Source organism: Cyberlindnera jadinii (genome assembly GCF_001661405.1).
Source record: "Cyberlindnera jadinii NRRL Y-1542 unplaced genomic scaffold CYBJAscaffold_2, whole genome shotgun sequence".
Classification (NCBI taxonomy): domain Eukaryota; kingdom Fungi; phylum Ascomycota; class Saccharomycetes; order Phaffomycetales; family Wickerhamomycetaceae; genus Williopsis; species Williopsis jadinii.
This window is the reverse complement of record NW_017963653.1, coordinates 409,889-428,847: the sequence shown is the minus strand read 5'-3', so window position 1 is coordinate 428,847 and position 18,959 is coordinate 409,889. Positions and strand designations below refer to the sequence as shown.

At 45.1% G+C, this 18,959-nt stretch overlaps 9 protein-coding genes across 9 annotated transcripts; 3 read left to right on the top strand and 6 right to left on the bottom strand.

Moving 5' to 3' along the window:
* Positions 1-1,261: 1,261 nt before the first annotated feature.
* On the bottom strand, positions 1,262-2,832 carry APN1 (DNA-(apurinic or apyrimidinic site) lyase APN1). Its single transcript, XM_020217704.1, has 5 exons — positions 2,786-2,832; positions 2,638-2,726; positions 2,538-2,574; positions 2,349-2,468; positions 1,262-2,275 (listed from the first exon to the last, which is right to left on the bottom strand). Exons 1-5 carry the CDS (start codon positions 2,791-2,793, stop codon positions 1,456-1,458), a joined length of 1,074 nt encoding a protein of 357 aa, XP_020072332.1. The 5' UTR covers positions 2,794-2,832; the 3' UTR covers positions 1,262-1,455.
* A 72-nt stretch (positions 2,833-2,904) lies between these two features.
* On the bottom strand, positions 2,905-3,741 carry CYBJADRAFT_166046 (ribosomal protein L28e). The gene is made up of 2 exons (XM_020214334.1): positions 3,699-3,741; positions 2,905-3,369 (listed from the first exon to the last, which is right to left on the bottom strand). The coding sequence occupies exons 1-2, from the start codon at positions 3,713-3,715 to the stop codon at positions 2,982-2,984; spliced, it is 405 nt and encodes a 134-aa protein (XP_020072331.1). The 5' UTR covers positions 3,716-3,741; the 3' UTR covers positions 2,905-2,981.
* Positions 3,742-4,268: 527 nt separating this feature from the next.
* CYBJADRAFT_182933 (uncharacterized protein) lies at positions 4,269-6,699 on the bottom strand. The gene has a single exon (XM_020217052.1). The coding sequence runs from the start codon at positions 6,408-6,410 to the stop codon at positions 4,305-4,307; it is 2,106 nt and encodes a 701-aa protein (XP_020072330.1). The 5' UTR covers positions 6,411-6,699; the 3' UTR covers positions 4,269-4,304.
* Positions 6,700-7,312: 613 nt separating this feature from the next.
* On the bottom strand, positions 7,313-9,392 carry CYBJADRAFT_166045 (exonuclease 1 family protein). The gene has a single exon (XM_020214333.1). The coding sequence runs from the start codon at positions 9,318-9,320 to the stop codon at positions 7,461-7,463; it is 1,860 nt and encodes a 619-aa protein (XP_020072329.1). The 5' UTR covers positions 9,321-9,392; the 3' UTR covers positions 7,313-7,460.
* Positions 9,393-9,579: 187 nt separating this feature from the next.
* Positions 9,580-12,605, top strand: SFB3 (Sfb3p). The gene has a single exon (XM_020214332.1). It carries the CDS (start codon positions 9,593-9,595, stop codon positions 12,227-12,229), a length of 2,637 nt encoding a protein of 878 aa, XP_020072328.1. The 5' UTR covers positions 9,580-9,592; the 3' UTR covers positions 12,230-12,605.
* On the bottom strand, positions 12,256-13,425 carry CYBJADRAFT_166043 (carrier protein-like protein). Its single transcript, XM_020214331.1, has one exon. It carries the CDS (start codon positions 13,163-13,165, stop codon positions 12,275-12,277), a length of 891 nt encoding a protein of 296 aa, XP_020072327.1. The 5' UTR covers positions 13,166-13,425; the 3' UTR covers positions 12,256-12,274.
* Positions 13,426-13,643: 218 nt separating this feature from the next.
* On the top strand, positions 13,644-14,648 carry MOB1 (Mob1p). Its single transcript, XM_020214330.1, has 2 exons — positions 13,644-13,748; positions 13,832-14,648. Exons 1-2 carry the CDS (start codon positions 13,729-13,731, stop codon positions 14,604-14,606), a joined length of 795 nt encoding a protein of 264 aa, XP_020072326.1. The 5' UTR covers positions 13,644-13,728; the 3' UTR covers positions 14,607-14,648.
* A 169-nt stretch (positions 14,649-14,817) lies between these two features.
* On the top strand, positions 14,818-16,269 carry ALG11 (alpha-1,2-mannosyltransferase ALG11; the record flags this gene model as incomplete). The annotated part of the gene is made up of 1 exon (XM_020217051.1): positions 14,818-16,269. The coding sequence occupies one exon, from the start codon at positions 14,818-14,820 to the stop codon at positions 16,267-16,269; it is 1,452 nt and encodes a 483-aa protein (XP_020072325.1).
* A 739-nt stretch (positions 16,270-17,008) lies between these two features.
* Positions 17,009-18,457, bottom strand: SLM1 (phosphatidylinositol 4,5-bisphosphate-binding protein; the record flags this gene model as incomplete). Its single annotated transcript, XM_020212051.1, has 1 exon — positions 17,009-18,457. A coding segment is annotated over one exon (1,449 nt), but the record flags the coding sequence as incomplete, so codon positions are not given.
* Between the last annotated feature and the right edge of the window lie 502 nt (positions 18,458-18,959).

The window sequence follows — 18,959 nt, the reverse complement described above, 5'->3', positions numbered from 1 at the left end:
GACAACGCTTCAGCGTATGAATTAGCGTACGCTTTGGCAGCGGCAGCGGCATAAGGGTTAGCATTAGCCCATGGTAGAGCCGCTGCAATGGCTTCGGCGTCTGCGTACGCCTCTGGTGAAGCGGCTCCAAGAGCCGCAACAGTGAAGTACGCGACGATAGCTGTTAAGCGAATGGACAGTCTCATGAGTCTTTACTTCTATGGCTCGAACAACCATAGCGCCATTATCAGACTCCAAAAGGCGGTCTCACAGTGCCATTTTATAGCACATGTCGAGCCTATGGCGCTGTAGAATGCTGAATTTCCACAAAGAACAACCATTCAGAGCCAACACCACCCTTCAAACCTAGTTGCTTCTCGCTTAAAGCGTATATGAAGGCACATTCTCTACTCCTCATGCATTCTCTGGGCATTTGACACCCCTATTATATGCCCAGTTGTGGTCTTTGTTTACGTTTTCAGAGCACACACACAGTACTCCGCGTTGATGAGGAACACCTGAACATCTTCAGCTAAAGCGTTCAACTGTGCCTACACCTCTGAGATGAGGCTTGTACGGAGGAAGAATAGAAGCCACTAGACGGCTGCTAGTGAGTCGTAGACAAGGTTGAATTGCAAGTTCGACTCTCTCTCAATGCCTAAACCATTTTCACACTAATTCATCGCTCGTAACAACACATTGTTTGTATAATCACAGGCTCACAATCTCTTAATCCCGATATCTGTTCAGGTGCACTGGTATGTATGGCAGCAATCAGGTCTTGTCTAGTGTACACATCAACTTGGAAGGCTAATCCATATTGGGTCCATACAAGGTGACTTGGTCTAGACGAGAGCTGAAGAAATAGGACATCCTTCGTGAGATTGGCCCTGGTGCTTGTCAACTATACGCGCACAGTGCACACCATATACATTGGCAGATGCACATGAGTTGCTGCTGGATGGCGTCCTCATTAGGCGTTTGTAGACGGTTTGATATGATTACGAAGCTGCTTCCCAATTGGAACTCTTCGTGATACACACTGCCAAAGAATTGAAGGGAGGTTGTTGAAACTGGAGGGTGTACCATGGTCAGAAGCCAAGAACCACTGAAGGCTAATTATCACCACCTACAGTAAGTATACATGTCGTATTTGGGGTGCCACGCAATAGGAGATCGCCAGGAGTCATATCAAAGAATCTTCACTAGTATGAAACGAATACAGGAGTGAGCCTCTCTAAAGAACACACGTATGAAATGACACCCTTGTTTGAGAAATGTGGAAGACGTTAAAGTTCGTGTACAGCTGCTTTCTAGCAGTGTAACCTTGACGCTGTAATTTTGGTTTGATACACATCAGATATATGACCACTAACTCTGTAAGGTATTGAAAGGTGACCAAGGGACATGGACACAATGCACCGAGCATGGGCTGACACACATCGCTTGGTTTTTCAGCAATCACGACTGAATAGGTCATTTCCTCTTGGTCATCTTCAGTTTGCTCTGAGTGGTGTCATCCTTCGATGCTCGCTTCTTGGACTTTGCTTTGGATGATGGCTTAGCTACAATCCTCTCTTTCATTCCCTTCTTCGTTTCAGTGTCAGCCTTGGTTAGAACCTCAGGGTCCTCAGGTTCCCTTCCAGTCATCCATTCGAGCAATTTGATTTCATCGCCCCATATGGAGGGATCTTCGCCTGATGGTGTTTCCAATATTAAAGGTATATCCTGAGTTCTTGGATGGTTCGCAATCACTCTGAACACCTCCAATCCAAGGTATCCCCATCCCAGTCTTTGATGAAGATCTCGATTTGCGCCCAGGTCAACCTTACTATCATTTATATGGAAAGCTGACAGATACTGAGCCCCAACAATCTCGTCAAAGCTCTTAATAAACGCATCGAATCCATCTTCAGTACGGATGTCGTAGCCGGCTGCAAAAGTATGACAGGTATCTAAGCAAACTCCGACTCGGTCCTTTTCATCGATGAGTTCAATGACATCTCTCAGATCCTCCAGAGTCGATCCAAGAAGATTACCATGTCCTGCCATATTCTCAATGACAATCTTCACAGTTGAGGTCTCGGAAATCGCTCTGTTGATATTTTTAGCCAAACGATGGATCGCTTCGTTGTGATCACCATCTAAACTGGACCCTGGGTGGAAGTTGAACAATCCGATTCCCAGCTCCTCACATCTGTGTAGATCGTCTAGAAACCCATTGTATGCCTTAGCCTCTTTCTCTTCGTCAGGATTGGCCAAATTGATAAAATATGAACCATGAGGTAAGACATCACTGTTATATGTCGAGTGTCAGTAGGCCGTCGTTCAAGCCACAATCTTCAGATACAATTTGCTTCTCCACTCACGTCTTTGGATCATATCCATGCACTTCACACAGTCTCTTGAACTCAGAAGCTTCACTCTTACTGATCGGTGGTGAATCCCACTTTCTCGGGGACTTGAGGAACAGAGCAAATGAGTTTGCCCTGTAAATGGTTATATGGTTAGTATGGCAAAGATACCATACAGTGAGAGTTGTGTGAGTTGTAACATACCCTATGTTTCTAGCATTCAACACTGCATTAGACACACCTATAAGTTCCCAGCTGGTTAATCTTCCACAGTTCTACACCCACAGTATAAGGAGATACTAACCACCGCTGGCACCAACATGAGCACCGAACTTGTACTTCAGTCCAGTCGTCTTGGGGTATAAAAACCCATTAGCAAAGCGGTCTTTCTTTCTTGAGACCACATCGTGTTATTACGTGAACTGCGACTGTTTGTATGGAGAATTACTCACGGCGGCATTGGGCTTCTGATGTTGTTGGCAAGCCGTCCTTCTCTGTTGTTGTTCCACAATCCTTTCCGCTACACTCTAAAACCTGGATGCACTTATGAAAATCTACAAGCGCCACGCTGAGGAATTTTAACAACTACAATTACTTGCAAGCAGAACAAAAGATATACAGAAATGACAAATTCATGAATTAGACACCTTAGTTTCTAACAGTTGGAGCGTAAGTCTTCTTGGTCTTGTTTGATCTAGAGTACTGGGAAGCTCTCTTGACGGCAACAGCTCTCAAGTCATCTCTGTAGCCCTTGGCCAAGTTAGAGACAGCCAAAGCAGTCTTTCTAGCAGACTTGTATTGCTTGAATGAGGTGGTAGCAATGCTCTTAGATGGCTTGTTGGCGTTCTTAACAACCTTGGATCTGACGACGATTCTACCAGCCTCTTGAGAGATACCAATGGCCTTGTCGTTGGCCAAACCAGAAGAGGTCTTGGTGTTCTTACCAGAAACGTTCAATGGGTCTCTGGACAAAGTGACAGCGGCACGCTTAACCAAGAAGGTGGATTGTTGGGAAGTAAGAGCCCAGATCAAATCGCTGTAGAGTGGTATTAGTATATTGTGCTGAAGGAAAATTGAGAAGGATCAGTCAAAGTCAATTTATAAGATATTCAGCGTTTGTAATCCCAGTTCTTGGGGGCTTTCTAGCATCCCAGATCTCCAACAAGGACTCTTGAGAGCTTTTATAGGGTTCCAATGACAGGGGAACGTCATAATACCACTTCTTTACTTCAGCGCACCTTCATCCTTGTTCGCTAGGACTGACGAAAGCTTTAGGACGGACTCTGCAACACGGACTCTCCCTATCAAACTCTCCAATAACCAATCCGTTGACTGAGACCTCAACCGTTCAACATTCGTACATACTTAGAAACGTTAGACATTGTGGTTATGAGTATTGTAGTACCTGGTGTATCTTCTAACTGAAACCAAACTGGGGGTTTTCACTGTTTTTTCACCGCTTTTCCTACAAAACTTTTCGGTAAGGGAAGCACATGATACTTGCAAAACATCCAAACATTTCATCAACTTTTGTGCGTCGTCTAAAACGGTTCGTGACACATATACAAACAACAAAGCAGTCACATTAGGTAGAGCATGCCTGTTGAGCTTCATCTCTAAGTGCACCAGTGCAACAGGCTTGACTATGGACTTGGTTGGGACTTCTAAAACCAATTGATCCTTGCGTAATGCGATGGCCGAATCCTAATGAACTATTAGTCCGTTTGTTCAGGTTTTAAGCCGTGATATGCTCTCGCACTTTGGCATGGGACGGCCATAGACAAATTGTAGAATAAGCTATATGGGTACTTGACTACGTAACCAACTATTCATTTGTAAAAGCATGTAACTGGATTAAAACTAGTGAAATCAATCTCATAAAACAACCATAATGTGCAAACAAAACTATACATCTCAAATATCTTTTAAAGTGGGGAAATAAATTATTGTGTGATTGAACTAAAACGGGTTTCAGAATGAAACCAGCGTCATGGAATCATCACTATCGCCATCCAAGCCGTTGATTCTCAAACTCATCTTCACGAAGAAGTCAATTAGCTGAGATCTCTTTTTGAAATTGAGGACTGAGCCATTCGAGTTACCAAGCCATATCCGAAGCACGGCAGATATCTCCTCAATCTTCAAAATGACATTCTTGTCATGTAGATAGGTCTCCTCGGTGCTTATTATGCTGAGCACCGTCATGTACAACGCAGTGAATCCCAGTAAACCATAATCTGCATGCTGAAGTGCTTCAACCCTTGTGAACCATCTTCTGGCACTTGCATAATCCTTCTTCTCAAAGATCAAGTTTTGGGTAATACCTGATATGAGAACCAAGATGTCATCTGATTTTAAAGAAGATACACTTGCAGATTCAAGCATGGTTTTGTAGTTCAGAATGTTTGCTTCTGTTGGATGGAACAAAGTCAAGAGTTCTAAATTTTGTTCATCAATGTGTGGTATAAGTTCTTGTTCAATCTCTGGAATAGACTTCTCCGTGGTGAGGGTCTCAACCATGAACTTTCTCAAGAATGAGTTGGTTGTCTTTTCGTTTATCATATGGGAGAGAATGTAACACACCGAGAAATCGTTCTCACATTCAACGTTGTTTGTCAAACAATACTTGGAGATTTTCGAAAGCAAATTCTTATTATCGATAGTCTCTGAAGCATCCAATGAAAGGATGGTCTTTACGCTCTCGTAGTCCTTGCTGGACTTCTCGATCTTAACGTCTTTCAAATAGGCCCAAAGATGACTGACATACGCGTTAACAGCACTCAACGTCATAGAGTTGGACTTTGTGTAGCGAACTTTTAACAGTAAGCATCTGAATATAGCACTCTTGACGTAATCAATGTTGGAATCAGTTGTTAAGGAAAATGTCGATAGTATGGAGCGTGTCTTCAATCCTCTAACGTCATCAACAATGGTTGCAAACGGAGCTGTTTGTTTTCTATCCTTCTTTTGAAAGAACGAAGGTAAAACAAAATACAGTAATACCGTAAAGACAAAGGATACCTTCAACAAAACCATTAAAGGTTTACTCAACAATTGCAATCCAGTAGTGTCATATCCAAGCACCGGTAAAGCAAATAGCGATTTGGTGTCCATGGCACCAAAGTCGTCGGTTAAACCAGCACCCACCATACATGCCATACCTCCCAGGAGTACCTTATTACCAAGAGACATTCCATCTTGACCGTCTGTAGATACTGACGATACTGAGCTTCCGGGGGTCATCTGTCCATACCCATATAATTTAGCCTTCAACTCGTCGTTCTGTTTCTTCAAAACTTCATTCTTTGACTCCAAATGTTTAATGTACTCCGTGGCCTTTGACAAGATGGTGGCCTTGTTCAACTTCTTTGCAGGTTGCAAACCTTCCAAGTCGTCAAAGTCATCATCACCGCTATCAACCAGAACCCTCAAAGCAGGAACAGAGTCTCTCAAAGCTTTGATCTTATCGTTGATGTTTGTTCTATAACGCTTCTCAATCATGTTATGTGAAGACTTCTCCTTCTTGGCTCCACGCTTGGAGATCGACCCTCCACGTGGAACTGCATCAGCCAGTTTGATTCTGGAGCTCTGGCTTGTCGTGTTGTTACTGTTCGCAGTGATATGGCAATCAAGTGGTGAACCAGTTGAGCTGCTTTGTGACGACATGCTCTCCTCTTGTTTAACGTTGGCCTCAATGTTGAAATCGCTGGCCATGCTGTTCTTCCCGTGTGACACGTTGTTGGCACCGCCATCAACGGCAAAGTTGCCATTGGCAAAGTTGAAATCAGCAAAGTTGGAGCCGTCGATTGGCAGCTGTGAAAACTCGTTTGGCGAGCTCGATGCCGATGTGGTATAATCTGGCGATAACAGCGTGTGAGCTTGCGGTTGCTGATCCTGGTAGTCCGCGTACATGCTGTTGAAGAGAACGTCATCGTCATCGGTGCCCGTCAAAACCGTGGACAGAGAGCCGCTGTGTGACTGCTGCTGTTGTTGTTGCTGCTGCGGGTGCTCGCCCAACCGCCCAGCTCCAAACGATGCCAGGAACGCATCGTAGTCTTCAAACGCATACGTCGACATTGGTGGTGTCTTGATGTCTGGCCCTATCTGTCTTCCTTCTTTTGCCGCCCTGTCTTTTCCGTGCCTGTGCCTGGGGTTCTCTACCTAAGGCTCCTTACCTGATAAAAGTGGTGATAGCACAAATTCGAGATCGAGAGATACACTGTGAACGCGCTAAGAAATCAACTTCGCAATGAACTCCGTGTATAAGTGATAGTAGTCAAGTAATGGGGGAGAAAGTAAGCAAAGAAAACAACAACAAAACTAAAAGTTGATGAAACTGCCTTCTTTCAATTACTTCAAAAAAGCCTAATCCATCGTAGCAGAACCTCTCTTGGGATTCCCAACTTGGATCCCGTTTAAAGTGGCTGCCTTTTGTTTTTTATGACAGAAATCGTACGACTTTGCAAAATTGCATGATCTTTTTTTGCCTTTTCTTTTTGGCCTTGGGCACGATGCGTTTGCCCTGCTATAATTTTCGCTCTTGTCTGCCCACCAGCGCCCATGCGCCCAAGGGAATTCCACTCCCCCCGGAGAAATATCCCCTTGGGGTTTTGTTACAGCCGTGGTGCCATACGTGCTACAACCGCTTGTAACATCCCCTACACTGGCGCTTAAGGTTTCAACGGCCCGTAAAGTGACTGGTGCGGGAAGCAAAGCCACATCCGTGCGCGCGTACCGTCTCTACCAAAAGTGTAGGGTCAGGAACGCCAAAGTTGCGTGGCCCATGCACACATTCTAGCTACGTATAGTACACTCCGCGTGTGGTTGGTGATGAGAAGCCGAGCGCCTGTTGGCCAACTTCTCTTGAGGTTGATCAGAGCTGCCACTTAACAGCCAAGGTAACTATGGTTGTGCTGTTGAGTGGCAGCGAGCTGTGCTCGCTGCTCCGTTTCCTTCCGGTGTTACATCTCTACGGAGCGTGGAGGTGGCTTCTTGGCCGAGACGCTTGAAGAAACTATACAAAGTAACTATACAAAGGGCCCATGCAGCGGGTGGTCATTGTAAGTCGGGAACTAGAAACCTTGTTGAGCTGCCAATGGCCTCAACCGTTCAGCAATTGCACGAGTTCTAACCCCCTCTGTACATAAAGCTGTCCAACGACAGCTTTGCCGGCTTGGTATGGCACATCGTAGCGTTCATCGCCCCGTTGCCCTGGTGCTTGAGTCTCGTTCCAGTAACAATAGAGTTTGTATCGTGCTTAGGCCTCAACGGTAGACGAGCAGTTGTCGCTTTGCCCGGCCTGTCATTGGTGGGACGCGTTGGTGCTGTGTCACCACGTCTACCATCGCCTAATCTGAAGCCGAACTTGTCGTATAGCCCATTCCCAGCTCGTTTAACAGGTTGTGCTCTATCGCACTGCATGCCTCCATCCAGTGGCATTCCCGCTTCTGCTGTTGATGCGGTACTATCAACGGTGCACTGGCCCATACTTGCATCAAATTGATCGACAGGGTGGGCCCGGATTGGTGCGGTTCCAGTCTCAGCTGATGATTCTGTGGGCTCGCTGTCGTGATCACTGCTGTCATCACAGTCATCCGGGTCGGTGAACTCAAAATCGCTGGAATGCGATAGCTGTGCTTGGGGCTTCGCGTCATTTTGTTGATCCACTGCTTCAGGTTTGCGCTTGTGCTGAAAGAACCTGCTTTGCGATGGAGACGCAGTGACTGCAGGGCCGGCCGATGGTGAGGTATCGAAGAGCTTTCTCCTTTTGCTGACGATTGACGATGGCAATGATGGACTCCTCTGTGGTGTGTTGCGGTGCGAGTGGGACACGACAGGTTGGCTGAGCTTGAAATAGGAGCCGATGGTGCGTATCTTTGTCTGTAGCTTTGGAGTTCTCGGAGGATTCAGAGTCCTGGATACCCGTTGGGCATTGTGTGCCGTCTGTAACTTCATCAACGTTGATTCTCTCGTTAAAAGTGTATCCTTAGTTATCGGATCGAGTTTACCACGCGCTATACCTCTGTGTACGTCCAGCTCTAGCAGAGGTCCAATGCACTCCGTAAGATGACGATGGTCCTTTAGGGATTCAGGGATATCGTTCAAAGTTGTCATATCATCAGTTATAGGATTGAAAACTCTTTGGAATTGGAACGACAAGTCGGCCCTCTCGTACTCCTCCTCGAACGATGTTGGAATTGAGACTTTGCCTTCTAACCGTAAATTGGCTAGACACTTCTGCATCGTCCCCATTCTCTTGACAAGTCTAAAGGCCTTGACGATGCCAACATTGGGTATACCTGCTGTATAATCACAACCGGCTAGACATGCAACCATTCGAAGCTGTGAATCTGACAACAGACCCACAGGTGCAATCCTACAATTCTTGAAATCCTTTCGACAAATCCGTGTGCAGAACCCAGTCTCTGTTAGCTTGGTCAAAAGGCATTGTGCACCAAAGATTAGTAGGTCGGAGTCCTCACTCAAGATCCCACTGACAACACCAATCTTCTCGAGGTAAACCATCTGTGCGTCGGCCTCATAAGGAGCCACAACGTACTGAACCTTCTCCTGATCGAGCACTTCGAGAACAGACTTGGCCATTTGCGGTGTCACGTCCACACACATCACAAAGTGCTTCCACGCGGTCTTATGGTCTCCATTCTCCATGCATTGTAACGCCAATGCCTTGTTCTCCTCTCGAAGTCGTTCTCTTTCATTCTCAACACCTGCTTTGCTCGAGAACTTGTCACCGTCAAACACGAAGTACGGCTCCACTCCAAACCCTCGGAGCATCATTACCCTCCGGCGGAAGTAATTGACGTACTTGTCCGTATAGAGCCCTTTACCTAGCTCAACGGGACAAGACATAACACTCTTGTGTAACCAGGCATAGGCATCAATGGCAAGCGTCTGTCCTTTAAACTCCGCAAGACTAACAACCTCTTGAATATCCTTGAGCTGTGGTAGGAGCTGCGGAACACCCATTCTTCCAAGCACGTCTTTTCTGTTTGGAGCTCCACTATTGTACACCGCTGCCTTTTAAAGTGGTTGCTTTGTTTACTGTTTCGGTGATGAGGCCTGAGAGCGCGTTTTGGATCTCGCTTTTTTGTGTAAATACATATTTTCGGAACATTCCAAATTGTGGGATATCTTTGATGGTAGGGGCCACAGACGAGTACGGTTTTCGATACACTTCAGCTTTGGTGCGAAGCTACCATCATCACAGCAGCTATGGGATAGAAGACTACAGGCAACCGATGGATCCAAATCAGCTGAGTGGAAGCTTGGATCAACTACACGTTGATCCCGTTGTGCCTAACAGAAAGCGCCGGCCCGCTAGGGCACACCACCAATTGACGCCTGGCAGTAATGTGGGCCACGGCCAGAGTATCAACAACAGTAATAACAACAACGTGGGCGGGTTCAACAGCGGTGTCAGCGTCCCAATGGGTAGCTCACTGAGTGGTGCTAGTATGAATCTCGGCCAAGCAAACTATTCTGCTCAATTCCAACAGCAGCAGCCTGTTCCACAACAAGGTGTGTTGCCTAGTGAAGAAGGAGATATACTGTCTGTGCCTTTGAAACGGTATCGGGCTGCACAGGAATATTCAAACGTCTCTTTCAAGTCGTTCGAAAATGCTCTTCCTCCACCTTCAACGACACAGGTCCACTGTATCGATCAAGGAACTGCAACACCGAAGTTTGCAAGGCTTACTATGTACAATGTTCCGACGACGGAATCCCTCCGCAACTCCACAAGGCTGCCGTTGGGAATGACGGTTCGTCCATTTGCACCTGTGGATGCCAATGAAGAGACGATACCAGAAGTTGACATGCTATCGCTTGGTGGACCCCTAAGATGTCGTCGTTGCAGAACTTACTTGAATCCTCATATGAAGTTTACCCATGAACAACAGTTCATCTGTAACATCTGTAAGGTCTCAAACCCGGTGCCTGTCGATTATCAAGTCCCTATTGATATCAGTGGGAAAAGACTAGATTATTTACAGAGACCTGAGCTTTGTAAGGGCGTTGTTGATTTCTTGGTGCCAAATAGTTACAGGGTTGACGAGAATGAAGAACCAGGTCCTATGCATTTCGTCTTCTTGATTGACGTAACAGCCTCACAGGATGTTGTCAGAACTACAACAGATGCAATCAGAAGTATCATCAATGAGCTGTCATATCCTGCAAAGGTTTCAATCATCGCGTATGATCAGAAGATTTACTGCTTTGACCTCAGTGATGAAAGATGCCAGGTTGTCATTGTTTCCGATCTGAAGGATATATTCGTTCCCTTCTACGATGGATTGTTTGTTGACGTCAATACACAAGGACAGTCCATTTATGATGCGCTGAATCGAATCGATGATATGTTTGTTGAGTTCAAGATGCCAGAAGCTGCATTTGGATCTGCTTTGAAATTTGCCCAAGAAGCACTATTCCAAGTTGGTGGAGGTAAAATCTGTGCCACGTTATCCAAGTTGCCAACCTGGGGAGAAGGCATCTTAGCTTGGGGTGAAAACAAACCATTGAGCTGTGAGACCTTCAAATGTGCTAATAACTATTATCAAAAACTTGCTGATTCTTGCCTTTCATCCTATGTGGGTCTTGATATGTTCGTGTTCAGTTCGGGTTCTGTTGATCTCATCAATTCTGCAAACGTTACACTTCGTACTTCTGGAACCTTGAAGTTGTATCCAAACTTTGTCGCCGAAAGAGATGAGATTGAATTCACTGAGGACTTGAAGTCGTCTGTATTGAGAACGCAAGGTTATCAAGGACAATTGAAAGTACGTTGCTCAGATGGGCTACAAGTGTCGAACTACTATGGAAATGTGGATACGGCATTTTCTCGTGAACCTGTGGTTCCAGTGTTGAGTTCTGACTGGCAATTCTCAGTTCTGTTCTCCTATGATGGAAAACTCAGCTCTGCGGACGACGCTCATTTCCAATCCGCCGTATTGTACACTGGTGTTGACGGTGTACGTCGTGTCAGAGTTGTTAATATGTGTGCAGCTGTCACTGAGGATATTAGAACTGTGTTTGCCTTTGCAGATCAGGATGCTGTTACTGATATCATTGTGAAGAATTGCCTCCACTACTTTTCAAAGCAAAATCCAATTGAGATTAAGAATTCCACGAAGACTAAACTCGTTGATATCTTTTCCCAATATAGGGCACTGGCTGCTAGTTCAAACTTGTTACCAACTCAGTTAGTATTCCCCGAGGGGCTTAATACGCTGTGTGCCTTCATCAACTCTTTCCAGAAGAGCCGTGTCTTTAAATCATCAATCAGTAACAACTTGTGTGTCTACGATTTCTTCCAGTTGAACTCTTTACCTTTGGAAAAGTTGATGTGGAAATTATATCCTGTCGTCATTGATCTTCTGACGTTGGACCTTGAGGATTCGGATAGCTTGAAACTTCCTGAGAATTCTCGTGCATCCTCTGAATCTTTGAAATACGGTGGTGCATGTTTAATCTTCAACGGAGTGAAGCTTCTTCTTTGGTTACACAGTGCTGTAAATCCGCTCTTGCTTGATGCACTATTTGGCGTTGGTTCACTTGACTTGGTGGATCCCCTTCTGACAATATTACCTGAGCTTGATACTGATATTTCACTCAAGGTTCGTTCCATTGTTGACTACTGGAGAGAAGTCCTTAAACAAGAAACTATAGCAGTACACATTTGTCGACAAGGTATTGATGGTAACGAATTCGAAGTGAGGGAACTACTTGTTGAAGACCGGGCACTTGACAAAACAGAATCGTATCTTGAATTTGTTGGTGATGTTCATAAGCGAATCAAAAGCAAGATCCAAAATGAAAACATCAGACAGGACGCTGAATATGATGATTCAACGCTAAGTCAAAGGTTCATACATTTTTAGAAAACACATTACAAAAACATACTAACTGCTTGTTTTGCCCCTCTCTTAACCTAAGAGACGTAGCGTCAGTTCCACTGTGGCAAACGTGCCTGCACTACATGGAATTGCTCTGATGAGTGCTGGTGTTATACCTCTCCAGAAGCCTTTAAATCCACTGTCCTTCCAAACCACCTGGGCCACATCTCGTGCATTCCTGAATTGAGCTTTTGAACCGAATCCATCGCTTTGTAATTTGCTCTTGATCACATCCAGTGGGTAGGATGCTAGCCATAGGGCATCGCCTGCAAGAGCACCATAGAGTAAGAGCTCTGGCGTTGAGAGGTCCTTCCGTTCAATTCCTGAACTATGCAGTGCTCGTTGGACGAGGAACTCATAGGTTAGAAACCACACTCCATAAGCTTGTGCTTCTCTCAAAAGTGTAACGCTAAAGCCTCTAAACACACCGTTTATTCCCTCTCTGTAGTATATCTTTTGTAAAGCATCTCTTGGTCCATTGTAGAGCCTTCTCTCGCCAGAAGGCTGGGTTTGCATTAGGATTCTTAGTTGTTCAACAGGAGCAGTGATTGGTGTGTTTAAAATCCCTGCAAATGCACCAGCTAGATAGAACTGCTTCAAAGTAAGTTCTTTCTGGCCTGGTGTGGAGAACCGCTGCAACAGTTGTCTTCTGGCCTCATGAAATGCGTAGAATTGAACTGAAACGCATGCTCCGACGCCAATCAGCGGTGGTAAGGTCCCCTTATAGAACGCTGAGAACCCTTCATTCTTCAATGTAGATACCACAGCCTCGATTGGTGAGGAATACTGACCAGTCTGCAATCTCACCTTCACTAGATCAAAAGGTTGGCCAATGAGTACTTGAACCGCGCCACCTGCAAACCCAGCAGTGATGTCTTTAGCCTTCCGAGACCAGCTCGAATCCACGTGAGTCTCAGCCATCTTGGTTGTCAGAATATGTTAACTGTTCGATCGTATACCAAGTATGGCAACGTTATAGGAAGAGAAGAAGACGCTGGTATATTTGTGTGGAGTTCAACAAACAGTCAATCAATCGCAAGCCACAGGTCCTAATTTCACGTGAGTGCTTGGTGGATGATTGTTCACCATCGACGGAGTATGAGACTCCACTACAACGCACAGGACAGTATGCACCATGTACTCTGGTAGTTTGTCAGTTATTCACTACTTCTCTACTACACTGATGGCCAGCTATATGGTTGATTTCATCACAATTGACGTCATAAAGGCGTAAACTGGAGCGTTTTACGCCAAAGTTGTTTTGCGCAACTTCTGCAAATGGTTTGCGCAACTTTTGCACTCTGAAATATGTAAATTGTGTCAAAGTCCCAAAGCGGAAATTGGTAAACACAAACACAACCAACTTTTGAGACTTCAACGAGCTCATTTCAATCAACCCCGAAAACACAACAACAACAGCAATAGGATCGAAGGCTCGTCATCTCTCAGTCACACCGGAGCACTGTAGTTCATCCTCTGTCGTCATGTCGTTCTTTCAAAGCTTGTGAGTCGTGAGGCCCTGTTTCCCCCTGTTTGTTTCTCCCTTAGAGCCATCCATGTTGAGTACTAACCTGAACAACGCTATAGGCATCTTAACAATGGACATACCATCAAGTCGACCCGTGGGTTCAAGAAGTCCGCTCACAGCAGTGACGCGAATGATGTGGGCAGGCTCGGTGGTCGTCAGGTAGACCAGTACTCTGAGCAGACATCCACTGGCTCGTGGGCCAACGTGGACCATAACTACAATGCGATCTCTACGCATGAGGACATCAAGCACATTGTTGAGTCCACTTTGGGATCTGGTACCGCTCTTGCACAGGCAGTGAAGCTCCCAAGGGATGAGAACTTGAACGAGTGGCTGGCAGTGCACGTTGTGGATTTTTACAACCAGATCAACATGCTCTACGGCACGATCACAGAGTTCTGTTCTCCTTCAACGTGTCCTCGTATGATTGCCACTACCGAATACGAATATCTATGGCAGGACTCCAATCTCTCAAAGCCGATATCGGTCAGTGCACCAAGGTACGTTGACTGTCTAATGACGTGGATTCAATCGTTGTTCGACGATGATAACATATTCCCTTCCAAGACAAACCAGCCTTTCCCTCCACAGTTCCAGGCACTTGTAAAGACGCTCATGAAGAGATTGTTCCGTATCTACGCCCACATCTACTGTCATCATTTCAACGAGATCATCGACCTTGGACTGAATACCCTGTTGAACACCAGTTTCAAGCACTTCCTCTTATTTGCAGATGAGTTCAACCTCATTGCTGAGAAGGACTATGGCCCATTACAGATGCTTGTAATAGAGATGTTGATGCCAGATAGTGCTGAAGACAAACATGCTCCATGACTCTCTTCGAATATATGACCTTTATACATGTTTTTCCACCAATTATGTTTCTTTCGTCGTGGTCTGTGTAGTTTGGCAATGCCCTCCACTTCCTACCTCCACCGAGCGCAGTGGGGGAAAATGTACTTGGGCTCCGAGACTCATAACAAACAACACGACTGCTCTTTCCACCTGCTTAGATAACGAGGAGGAACCCAGATAAACTCAACCAATGGTTTCCGATTCTAAGGTGTACGGGTTCTTTCACCCATACTGCAATGCTGGTGGTGGTGGTGAACGTGTACTGTGGCAAGCAGCCAATGACACTCTGAATAAGAAGAGCACAAATCGAATTGTCGTATACACCGGTGATGTCGATTCCGATGATGAGATCTTCAAGAACGTTGAGAAGAGATTTGACATACATTTGGATAAGCAACGTGTTCAGTTCGTAAGACTCTCAACACGGTGGGCCGTGGATCCGAATCAATGGCCGGTATTGACGTTGTTAGGCCAGGCCCTGGGATCAGTAGTCCTATGTGCTGAGGCCATCTACAGGTACAAACCAGACTATTGGATAGATACCATGGGTTACCCTTTCACATATTTCCTGGTCAAGCTATGGCTGGGAATACCCCTGATTGTCTATGTCCATTTTCCAGTGATTTCTGAGGACATGTTGGGTAAGTTGCACCCTGCTCTATCATCTCTGGGGGGTATTAAACAACTGCTGAAATACATCTACTGGTCTACATTCATGGCCGTATACCACACTTCTGGAAGATTTGTCGATATTGCACTTGCAAACTCTACGTGGACGAGAAATCATATTCAACGTATATGGAGTTTCAAGCCCTCTGTGAGCATCCTATACCCTCCATGCTCTACTGAAAAGTTCATATCGCAAGAAGACCTCAAACTGACAACATGGAACAGGGAGAACTCGATCATATGTCTTGCACAGTTCCGTCCTGAAAAGCGTCATCAACTCATTATAAGAGAATATGCCAAGTTCTTGCGTTCGACTGATCTAAAGAGTGCACCTAAACTTATCCTCATGGGATCTATCAGAGGTAAAAGCGATGAAGACTACGTCCAATCACTCAAGCTTTTGGCAGCTGAATTGAAGGTCCCAGATACACATGTTGAATTTATCCTCGATGCAAAGTATCAAGTTGTTCAAGAGTATCTCAGAAAGGTGACATTTGGGTTAAACGCAATGTGGAACGAACATTTCGGCATCGCAGTGGTTGAATACGTGGCAAGTGGCCTTGTGCCAATCGTACACGCAAGTGCAGGCCCCTTCCTTGATATTGTTGTCCCATGGGACTCAGAATCACACTCACAGTCAGATGTGAGCGATGAAACAACACGGACGGGGTTCTTCTTTAAGAGTGAAACTGATCCTGATGCTAAACCAACAGATATGAAATTCCCAAGATTGCATGAAGCATTTCAAGCAGCTTCAACATTGACTGATGAGGAAAAACTCTCGATGACGAAAAGAGGTAAACAAAGCGTGCTGAACAAGTTCTCCGATGTCAAATTTGACCAAGGATGGGATTCTGTGCTTGAAAGAATCGATATGATGCAAGTTACTGGTTCAGCATTCCCAAGAGCCCTTCTCATTCTGCTGAGTATGTTCGTTGTCATTCTGGGAGTCACACTCTTCAAAAGTGTCTGAATAAGGGTCTACTTGAACATGTACTATCAGCTACATATTGCGATGTGATTCAATGATACAATTAATAGGTTAGAAAAAAAAAGAATGTTGAAGCTGGTTGTCAATCGAAGCCTTTTAAGGATAGTAAAACAGTTTATACTCTGTAATGATAATACAAAGAATGTAGAAGCAAAGTGATCGTACCATACCTGTGAAATAAAATCAAATGTGCTGTTCAATGGAATATTCTCGACATGGTAAGACATTTGGCAATAAACATGATAGATCACAAAGGTGTTCTCTCTTAGAAGGCTGAAAAGAGACCAAAGTCAAGTGGTTAGAACTTCTGAGGTGTTGAGGCAGCACCTTCATAAAGGTCATCCTTATGTGTCTCCTTTTTGGCACTCTTACCTTCATCAGAGAATCCCGAAGTTTCTGGTTCAAACTGAGAACTTCTGCGGTGTTCAGTAGCATATGAATCCACTGTATCTCCGTTAGAATCCTCTGGACGTAAAGCAGGTGATGCAGGCTCTACAAAAACGTGAGGAGCCTTTTGAGAATACACCTGTTCAGTCGAGTTATGTGCGTTCAGTGAGCCATTTGTGTACTGCTGATCGAAAAACGGTTGCTGTACCGGGTAAGGTGGCTGAGATGCTTGTTGATTTGGAGCAAACGCCTGTCTTTGTGCTTGAGCAGGGGACGCATGTTCAAGTGTGACCTGCTTGACGTAAACAGCGTCATTTACCATGGATGGGGGTAATGTCGAAGAAGTCTGAGTTGGTAAGGATAGATTGTTGTTTGGAACTGTAAGAATGGTGTCAACTTCACGTGCTGAAGAATCATGCGAAATGCTATTTCTGATTTGAGATCTGGAAGTCATTGATGAGACTCTGGATAAGTCCTTTGCACTGCGGTGCTTTGCAGCATATGCGCTTCTGCTAGATGGATTGCTGATGGATTTCAAGTTCTTGATATCGTTATACCATGAAAGCATGGCTTCATAACTTTCAGCACGGAAGAAGAACTTGTGCGAAGACAGCTTACCAACTTTTTTCAAAACAAACTTGTACTGTTTGGAGTCCATCTTTGCGTGGTCTTCAAGCTCAATGTCATCGAGTCTCAAGGAAGTCACCGGTATCAAGTCTCTCTTACGATCCGCACTTTTGAACTCGTGCAAGAACGTTGGTGTCAAGACATAATAGGCCTTTGAGTATGACTTCAAGAATTTCGATCTTCTCTCTAGGAAAGAGGAGCGAACTTCGAAACTGAATGGATCATTGTCCTTCTCGTAGACAATGGACTTGTAATCTCTCTTCGGCAAATTCTCATCGATAAAGTTCTTATCATTGGCAATGAATTGATCCCATTCAAAGGTTGGTGGCTTCGTCAAGAATCCATAATCCAAGTTGGTGATTAACTTATCAAAGACATTTTGAGCTTGCTCCCCCAATAATCTTGCAAAGACTGTCAATGCATTTTGGATCTCACCAACAACAACTTTCTCCAACTCCTTACCAGAACTTTGCAAGTTGAGGAACGCTTCTTGCAAGTAGTTCTCCTCCACTATTTGTCTCTTGATCTGCTTATCCAGGATGATCTTCGTCAAGTAAGGGTCCTGTCTCTCATGCATTGTCTGTGGGTTGAATTTAGCATCTTCTAGAGACTTTAAGTACTGTTGCATGTCTATCTTTGTCTGCGCCAGTTCCTTCGCAACATTATTCTTGAAATCAGAGCTCAATCCTTTGATTTCTTTGATCTTCACCAAGAGTTCTCTTCTCAAATCTTCCAATCTTGGAATTACAACAGTATTCAATTCCTTGGAGGCTCTCTGCGCCAACGATGCGGACGCAGTGTGAAAATCAGTCAAGGTCTTTGGCAAGTCCTGAACAGAACCATTTCCCACTGGAACAAAGAACTGACTATTTGGGACGTTATCGTGGAATGAACCGACAATATGACGTTGTTTACCCCCGCTGTTATTGCCGCCATTTCCACTGCCAGAGTTGTCATCGCTGCTTGATATACCAAAATTGGCAGCGTTTCTCAGACGGAGTTGTTGGCGAACGATTTCATCCTGGATGCTCACAACTTCGTTCAAGTATTGCAACAAGCCAGAGAGGATGCTTCTCCATGCTGAGAATCGAGCCGCCAAAATTTCTGTTGGGTTGGCATTGGTAGGCACTGCGACGCTAAAAGGGCTTCTTGGGTCCATGTGTCTACGCCCTTGTACACTGGCTGTACGAGAGTGTGGGACCTTCAGCTGTTGCTGTTGCTGTGCTGGTGGTAGATGCTGTATTTGCTGTATTTGCTGGCCCGGCGGGAACTGTTGTTGTTGTTGTTGTTGTTGTTGTTGTTGTTGTTGCAGTGGTGCCTGTTGTTGTGATGGTTGCTGCAAGACATCCGAAATCATCCTTTTATCTGAGGTGATAGATCTCGACTGTTGATATGTGTTGTAACTCTGCTCCAGGCTATGCAACTGTAGCAAGTTTTGCTGTTGTTGTTGGGAGATGCTCGAGGACATCGTTCCATTACGTGACATGTTTGTCTTCCTGGCTTAGTCTTGAGCTGGTGTCTTCCCTCGTTTCGTGTATGTGATGGGAGAGGTGTTGTTTGAAATAAAACGCTGTGGCCACGGATTGTAGTTGCACAGTGTGGTCAGAGAATTGAGTTGCACTTTAGTTTGGATTAATCCGAAAGGTGGTCTGTGAGAT

Excerpts from the sequence above, each read along its gene's own strand:
- APN1 (XM_020217704.1), bottom strand. Across the intron at positions 2,575-2,637 it reads TCATGTTGGTGCCAGCGGTG|GTGTGTCTAATGCAGTGTTG; the intron begins GTTAGTATCTCC and ends GGGAACTTATAG. Across the intron at positions 2,276-2,348 it reads CATGGATATGATCCAAAGAC|TGATGTCTTACCTCATGGTT; the intron begins GTGAGTGGAGAA and ends GACATATAACAG.
- CYBJADRAFT_166043 (XM_020214331.1), bottom strand. The coding sequence starts at position 13,165 with ATGGCTGAGACTCACGTGGATTCGAGCTGGTCTCGGAAGGCTAAAGAC.
- CYBJADRAFT_182933 (XM_020217052.1), bottom strand. The coding sequence starts at position 6,410 with ATGTCGACGTATGCGTTTGAAGACTACGATGCGTTCCTGGCATCGTTT.
- MOB1 (XM_020214330.1), top strand. The coding sequence starts at position 13,729 with ATGTCGTTCTTTCAAAGCTT. Across the intron at positions 13,749-13,831 it reads ATGTCGTTCTTTCAAAGCTT|GCATCTTAACAATGGACATA; the intron begins GTGAGTCGTGAG and ends ACAACGCTATAG.
- CYBJADRAFT_166045 (XM_020214333.1), bottom strand. The coding sequence starts at position 9,320 with ATGGGTGTTCCGCAGCTCCTACCACAGCTCAAGGATATTCAAGAGGTT.
- SFB3 (XM_020214332.1), top strand. The coding sequence starts at position 9,593 with ATGGATCCAAATCAGCTGAGTGGAAGCTTGGATCAACTACACGTTGAT.